The 7587-nt window shown below is 40.7% G+C and overlaps 1 protein-coding gene across 1 annotated transcript in view; it reads left to right on the top strand.

Annotated features, from left to right (window-relative positions):
* pdss2 (prenyl (decaprenyl) diphosphate synthase, subunit 2) overlaps positions 1-7112 on the top strand; it is a 40615-nt gene extending 33503 nt beyond the window's left edge. Inside the window, exons 7-8 of the mRNA XM_020621981.1 lie at positions 1329-1426; positions 6452-7112. Coding sequence (XP_020477637.1) covers positions 1329-1426; positions 6452-6607 — 254 coding nt within the window. The 3' untranslated portion in view covers positions 6608-7112. The remainder of the gene's footprint in view (positions 1-1328; positions 1427-6451) is intronic.
* The last annotated feature ends 475 nt before the right edge of the window (positions 7113-7587 follow it).

Here is a 7587-nt window from a genome sequence, read left to right as displayed (position 1 = left end):
AGCAGCAAGGTTAATTTATTTACTGGAGTGTCAGTGCTGTTAGTCAGGCGCCTGTGTTCTCATAGGTTAAAACATTAGAAATGCACTTTTTAAAATAAATCTATTTATTAAATTGTTCATGTTACATCCAAAAGGTGTCCCAGTACACAGAAAAAAACCTCTATAGAGCACAGAATATTTGAGCCCTGTATCAAAAAAAACAACAACTTCTTCCTTGTTCCCCAACAAGTAAGTGACGCATTTAAAATGTGAATTAGTAAATCTTGGGAATAACAGTATAAAAAGAAACAAGTTCCTCACAGTTAATCTTAAATTCCAGCTATTAAGGTGTACTAGTACTTACTATAACGTTATATGCCAGTAACCATTGAAAAGTTGGATATTAAAGGGTTCTTTTTTTAATATCTGATTTTCCTCTTAATTAAAATTTTCTTTTGTTGTAAATGTACATTACATCTTTCAGCCAACTATAATGAGAAGAGAATTTGGGATGTTTGCAACTAATTAGGATTAAACAATGGGCCAGTATAAATATTTACACTGAAAATCACAAGTCATAAATGGGATTTATATTTGAATATGTTTTGGATAATTTGTCTGTTAAATTGCATGAGCCCGTATTTACTACACAAAGAAGAGCTGTGTGCTTGTTCAAAGATTGCATTGCCCAGATTTTGTTCTCATTGCATTAGCATATTCACACACTGAGGATTTGACTCATTAGTGCATTCAGGTGGTCATACCCCCATTTATATGTACATGGTAATTTAGGACTAGGATGGTAGGATGACTCTGGTGGTCAGGAAGAAGAGGAAAGACAGAAAAAAAGAAGACCAAGTGGTGGAAGTTGCAAAAGAAAGAATGTTGTGAGGAATTCAGACAGAAGTTGAGACAGGCTTTGGGTGGTCAGGAAGAACTTCCAGATGACTGGGAAACTACAGCAGAAGTGATCTGTGTTACTGACTGAAGCAATCATCTCCATGAAATATCACAACATGGGTATTACTTATTGCTACTTTTAAGAGGTAACTATCATTTGGTTCAGACCAATTTAGAAAATCTTAAGCAGGAATAAATCGCTGTTGACAGCTGCTTTGTTTTCTTCTCTAACGAGCAAACCATTTTTGGGTTTGGTACATGAATTTTTAAAATGAATGATTTTACAGAGGTTTTTGTCTTACAAGGCCAATGATAAGAAATAAGGCCTTTAATGATCTATGTTCATATTTGTATCCCAGCCTGACAGGTTTATCTAAAAATGTCCTAACATGATTTTACTCTAAGTTCTTCAGTTTAATAAGTGACAAGTTGTTGAACATAGTGATAAGGCAGCCTTAGAAACCTGGGTCATTTAGCTGATATTCACTCTCTTTTCTCTCTTCTCAACAAGGCAAAAACCTCAAGAAATCAACTGGATTACTCAAAGGTAAGACCACTGGTTTATGTATAAACAGAATCTGAGCTATGAACTCTCTAATTCACAATGTTACACATACGGTGTGTTCTTACCCCTTATCAAATCTTTCATTCACGGTCTCTGTTAGTATCTTTGGTCTCTCTGTACTACGGATATTTATTTCACAATTCAAAGTATTACATATCGAAATAGTGTAACTGGAAGTAAGTCGGTGTTACTCGAAGTAGGTAGACATGGGAGCCTACTGGAGCCAGACCTGGGAGTGGAGTCTGGTGGCTTGGCCTTGGTCCAGGTGACCCAGCCAACAGAAGAAATTACATGGAGACTTCACCTTGTCGCATCCTGCAGTCAGCTTAGGTCAGGGTCACCTCTCTGGTGAGGAAGAATGGGAGTTATCGTTAGGCTCACCTCAGTGCACAGAAATGATTGTGGAACCAAACACCTGGAGAGGAGCTGGAGTTGCCCAAAGTGAGAGGCACTGGGCAGGTGGGGGGGTATTCAAAAGCTCCTGGCTGAGCATTACTGTGTTGGAGTGTTTCCCAAAGGCACTGAGGCATTTTGCAGCTGAGTGTAAAGTGACTGGGATGAGAGAGCACATCCAAGTCAGAGGTTGTGGCTTTGTGCTGGAAAATGGTGGATTGTTCCTTTCAAGTTGGGAGTTCCAGTCCGAGGTGAATGAGTTTAAGTATCTCGGGGTCTCTTCTCAAGTGAGGGAAGGTGGAGCATGCTTCAGCAGTAATGCAGGTGTTGTATCAGAATATTTTGGGGAAGAGGGAGCTGAGTAGAAGGTAGAGCTTTGCGATCTACCTGTGGTCATGAGCTTTGAGTAGTGGCCAATAAAATCAGATGAATACAAGCTGAAAGGAGTTTCCTCTGTAGGGTAGCTGGACTCAGCCTTAGAGATGAGGTGCAGAGCTCGGATGTACAGAGGGAGCACGGGATAGAGGCGCTGCTCCTTTGCATTGAAAGAAGCCAGTTGAGGTGGTTCAGTTGTCTGATTAGGATGCCTCCTGCACAACTTCTAATGAAAGTTTTCCAGGCATATGAACTAGTAGGAGGCCCCAGGGTAGACCCAGAACCCACTGGAGGGATTATTTATCTCACCTGGCATGGGAAGGCCTTGGGGTTTCCCAGGAGGAGCTGAAGAACTTTGCTGTAGAGAGGGATGTCTAATCAATAACCAGAGTTTTTATCACTTCGCTTCATGTTTGTCTGATAATTGGTTCCTAAATCACAACTAAAATGACCAGTTATTAATGTGAAAGGTTGATTCTTGAATATTAAGTTACACAAAACCGTTTACACTTGTTTTGTTTCTGTACTGATTATAATAAAAACAATGCACTTGTTAAGGTTTGATAAGGAATTTGAATATCGACTGGGATTTGGTAGGATGATTCGGAACTGGATTCATATTTGATAAAATGCTATCAGACCCCTTCCCTATGTGGTCCTGCTTTTGACAGAGCCATCAGAGAATCTGGGTGTCTTTTCACTGTAACCTATATCAAAGTTGAGAAATGAGCTTTCCAAGGTTGATGTGTGAGTGAAGAAGGGGACCAATTCAGGTGCAAGAAGAGATTGAGGCTATGCAGAAGGGTCTGTTGGTACTGGGGGTGTTAATCTGATCCAGTCTGAAACCAGAGCAGGACAGATTAGTTACCAAGGTCTATTTGTGGAGGAGACACTGAGGCTCTGAGACAGTGGCATTGTGAGAGGATCTCCTTCAGCAGACCTGCGGAAAATGGGACATGGGGAGAAGTTTAGAGGGAGGGAGAGATGAGAGGACACAAGGGGTAAAGAAATGTTGGGGAGGCAAAGTAAGACGTCAGGCCCTTAAGCGTAAAACTTTGATTTGATTCAAAGACAGGAATGCATCATAGTTACAGGAATGTTCCTTACATTTGTGACATCTGCAAATCCACATGATTGAGCATGTGCTTCCATGCTATTAACTGATAAATAACATAAATATTTACAGAAACACCCATTTTAAAATGCCAAAAAGGCCGTAAAAGATAGTTTCGACTCAAGAAGCTTTTGCTATAAATAAACAGTACACCTACACACAGTGGTGGAATGTAACCAAGTACATTTACTCAAGAATTGTACTGCATCAAATTTGAGGCACTTGTACTTTGAGTATTGTCTTTGAGTAGTTTGTGGTAGTAGTATGAATCGTTTGTTGAGTAATTTCTTTTTACATCTATTCTACCTTTTTTCCTACTTTTACATTTATTTGACAACTTTAGTTACTTGTTACTTGAGATTAAGATTTTATATGCAAAACATATGAACTTCAGTCTTTGCCAACAACAGTATGTAACGAAAAAGTTGGACCTTAAGCAATTTCAGTAATAACATGTAAATTATACATTGATACAGAAGTAATAATAATATAATGCATAATAGTAGATAGAGCTGCAACGATTAGTTGAACTATTTTGATAATCAGAAATTAGTTTTAGTAGTTGTTTTAAATGGTTGCAGGCACCAGCTTGGTGCTTTTTTCTGTTACTTCATTCTAAACTGATTCTTTGGTCTTTGAACTGATGGTCAGCTGCTCTTCTGACCTTTTTGACAAAATGTGCAAGAATATAATGAGCAGATTAATTAAAAACAAAGATATTTGTTAGTTGCAGCCGTGACACTCACAGGGCCATTTTCTCAGATATTGAGTAGATATATTTTTGATACTTTAAGTATATTTTGCAAATTATACACATTTTTACTTGAAAAACAAAAGGCTGTTGCTTCTAATGGAATATTTCACTGTGATATTGCTACTTTTAGATAAATTAAAATCCCCGATATGGAAGCTGTGCTTTGTTTACAGTTTGCCGGCTCCTGATGTTTTCATGAGCTCTCATGCATGCACATTTAAGTATTACTTCTTCAGACAAAGTTATGGTTATTTGGAGCTTTTGAGGCAACATTTTTAATAAGTATGCTGGTCTGGTGTTTTCTTAAACACATGTCACCCAGGTGTGTTTTTAATTGGTTTTAGTTTCTGTATGGGAACTTTGGCAACACGCTCTTTCACAGATCCTCAGAGGAGGTGGGCTGATGGGGCTGAGGTAGTCCTAGAGGAAGCAGCAACTGGTTGTGGGTCCAAGATGAGATGAGAGAGGGGTGTAGAGTTCTGCCTCAAACCTACAGACTCGTAAGACTCGTTCAGCTCGTCAGCCAATTAATAGCTCTCCACAGCAGAGGGGTGGTCTCCTGTACCTGGTGATGTTGCGTAGGCTCCTCCACACTGACAACGGCTCATTGGCCTGACTGATTTTTCAGTCTTTCCGAGTAGCTACTCTTTGCTACTCTGATCTCCTTTGTCAGTGTGTTTCTAGCCTGGTTATACAGAGTCCTGTCCCCACTCCTGTAGGCCTCCTCTTTGACATGACGAAGCTGTTGGAGCTTCACTGTGAACCAAGGTTTATTGTTATTGTATGTGCAGAGTCTTAATGGACACACAATGTCCTCACAGACTGATATATGTCACCATGTCATTATACTCATCCAACTCTGTAGCTGCAGCCTAAAAAACACCCCAGTTTGTGCAGTCAAAGCAGGCTCGTACCTTTGACTTTGCCTCTTCAGTCCATCTTTTCACCCTTTTGACCACAGGCTTTGCAGCTTTAAGTTTCTGCCTATAAGTGGGGATGCGGTAGATCATGCAGTGGTCTGAAGGGCTACACAGGGAACAGAGTGATAGGCGTCCTTAATTATGGTATAGCAATGGTCCAGTGTATTTTTGTTCCTGGTGGGACAACTGATATGTCTGTACTTGGGCAATTCATGAGTAAGGTCTGTGAAAATCCCCCAAAATAATAGGTTTCCACGAAGCATAATACCGCAGAATGTGAAAAATTCGAGTTAGTCCGATTGACAAACAGCAGTTTATCCATTTTGTTAGCTAGGGAATGGAGATTAGCTAGATGTATGGCAGGGGGTGGCATTCGGTAGCCTTACAAGGGCACCGGCCCTTCTCCCCCTCTGGCATCTCTTCCAAGTCCCGAAAACAGCTGCTGCTCCGCCAGCTAAAATGTTCAAACACCTTCCACCACTGATGAAAACCAGGAATTTTGGGGATACAGTAAGCAGTCAGCTTAATCTATAAGGCATTAAGTGAAAAGGCTTTAAACTTAAAAAAAAACGAGAACTGAAGATCCTGGTTCATGCAACAGGGGTGAATTGCCTTTTTGTACATTTAAAATGCAGTGTTAAGTGCAAGAAAAGTTTTAAAAAGTTATGATCCTATTTTATTGTAAAATATCATCACTAGAATTCTCACTGTTGTGTAGTACAAATGTTCTTATGTGTGGCACCTGAATATTTGAGATCAGAATGCACAAGATGAGATGTGAAGCTGGAAGGTAAGAATTAGGTGCAAGTACATGTGGAAGGAAGAGGATGTCAAACTTATATTACCTAACATGCAAACGAAGGAGAATGGGATTATCAAGAGATATGGGAGCATTAGTTTGATGCAGAACCACACAAGGTTGGCAGAAAAGAGGGTGTGAATTGAGTGTGAAAAAGAATCTTTACTAAATTAAATAAGCAGCCAGGGTGATGCCAAGTTCGACAACTAGTTTTGTTTTGTTTTAAAGGAGGAAGGCCTATGGGGCTTTCCACCTCCAGTCTGTGCAGCTTCAAGTTTAAGTAAAATGCCCTCAGCAAAAAGAGGTCTCAGCACACCCACAGTAAGGAACATGGAGACTCCTGATTCCAGCTGTCTTTATATTTAAGGTGCTGCTTGTGAGTGATTTGTTGTGCATGTAAGTGCAAGACTGCAATATACAGAGACACAAATCATTCAGTGTGGTAAGCTACCTCCAGTGGGACCTGCAGATACAGACATGATTGTGTTATACAGTGCCTTCCAACAATAATAGAATTGCTTTGCCTGTGTACAGTGCATAGTAGGAGTAAGCCAACTTTTCTGGCTCTTAACAGGTTATTGTGTTGACAGCTGGACAGTAGCAGGAGTGACACAGACGTGACAAACTAATGTGTGTTTTCATCCCTCGACAGCTTTTGGCAGCAGTTAAGTCAGAGAAAGGTGTGAGCTCAGCGGTGGACTTATGTTGTTACCATAGCAACAAGGCTCTGGAGGCCATCCAGGCTTTCCCTTCCTCCGAGGCTCGATCCGCCTTGGAGAATATCGCCTCCACCATCACCAAATTTTGACCAGGACACACACACACACACACACACACACACACACACACACACACACATTACTGCCTCTAAATGTGCCGCCTAGGGTGTTTTTGTCTGCAGAGGCAACAGGGTGAGTTGACACTTCAGAGACAAATGAACTTGCTTTGGACCAGGTGTTGGCTCATGTCTGAAGAAACTGTTCTGCTCTGCTGTGGATGAATGTGTGCATCAGAAATGCAATTGCTGTATTCATAAATGGTCATCATTTTAAAAAAAGAAATAAAAACACATTACTTAAGCATCATGTTATGCATTGTGTTGGCTCTGAGACATACCCTTCCTCTCCTGCATAGAGAAAATATCACACCAGGCTGCATTTTAAAGCCTGGCAGTTTATTGTTACCTTGCTTATCAGCAAAGGCACATACCAGGCAGAACATAATTTAAGATGTTTTGAAGAACTGTTATTGTCATCTGGAAAATGTGCCATGAAAGGCAAATGATACACCAAGCAGTACTTAAAAAAAAAAAAGTTATAATAAGTGGTTCCCCCCTGCTTGTTACTGCACACCTCATATGATGCTGAAATCATAGCTGCTGGATGTAGTGGGTGTCTGCCAAATTGAAGAGCAGCACCAAACAAGTTGTAAAAATGTCTCAATGTCATGTTCTAACAAGTATGTACCTCTGCTGATAAGCACAGCTGCAAATACAATTAATTGTTTAATAGAGTTTGGCATGATAGTCGCTCTACAGAGAAGGATATGGCATGAATCGGGAGTAATGTCATCTGTGTTGCCTTATTATGTCTGTCCCCATGCCTGTGTATGTGATCCAAGTCGAGCCAGGGGCGGGGAAAGGTCATAAAGCCTCTCCCCTTGGCCCAGCCAGCATGCACACTGAAGCCTCACCAAGCAGTAATTATTAATGAAGAGACCTGAGCAAATGGACAGGAAATGCAGAGGTATTGATTGGGCCGGCTTCCCTCCTCTAGGCTGCACAGGCTG

Source organism: Monopterus albus, unplaced genomic scaffold (assembly GCF_001952655.1).
Source record: "Monopterus albus unplaced genomic scaffold, M_albus_1.0 scaffold270.1, whole genome shotgun sequence".
Taxonomy (NCBI): Eukaryota; Metazoa; Chordata; class Actinopteri; order Synbranchiformes; family Synbranchidae; genus Monopterus; species Monopterus albus.
The sequence above is the reverse complement of the archived record's forward strand: the minus strand, read 5'-3'. Positions and strand labels throughout refer to the sequence as shown.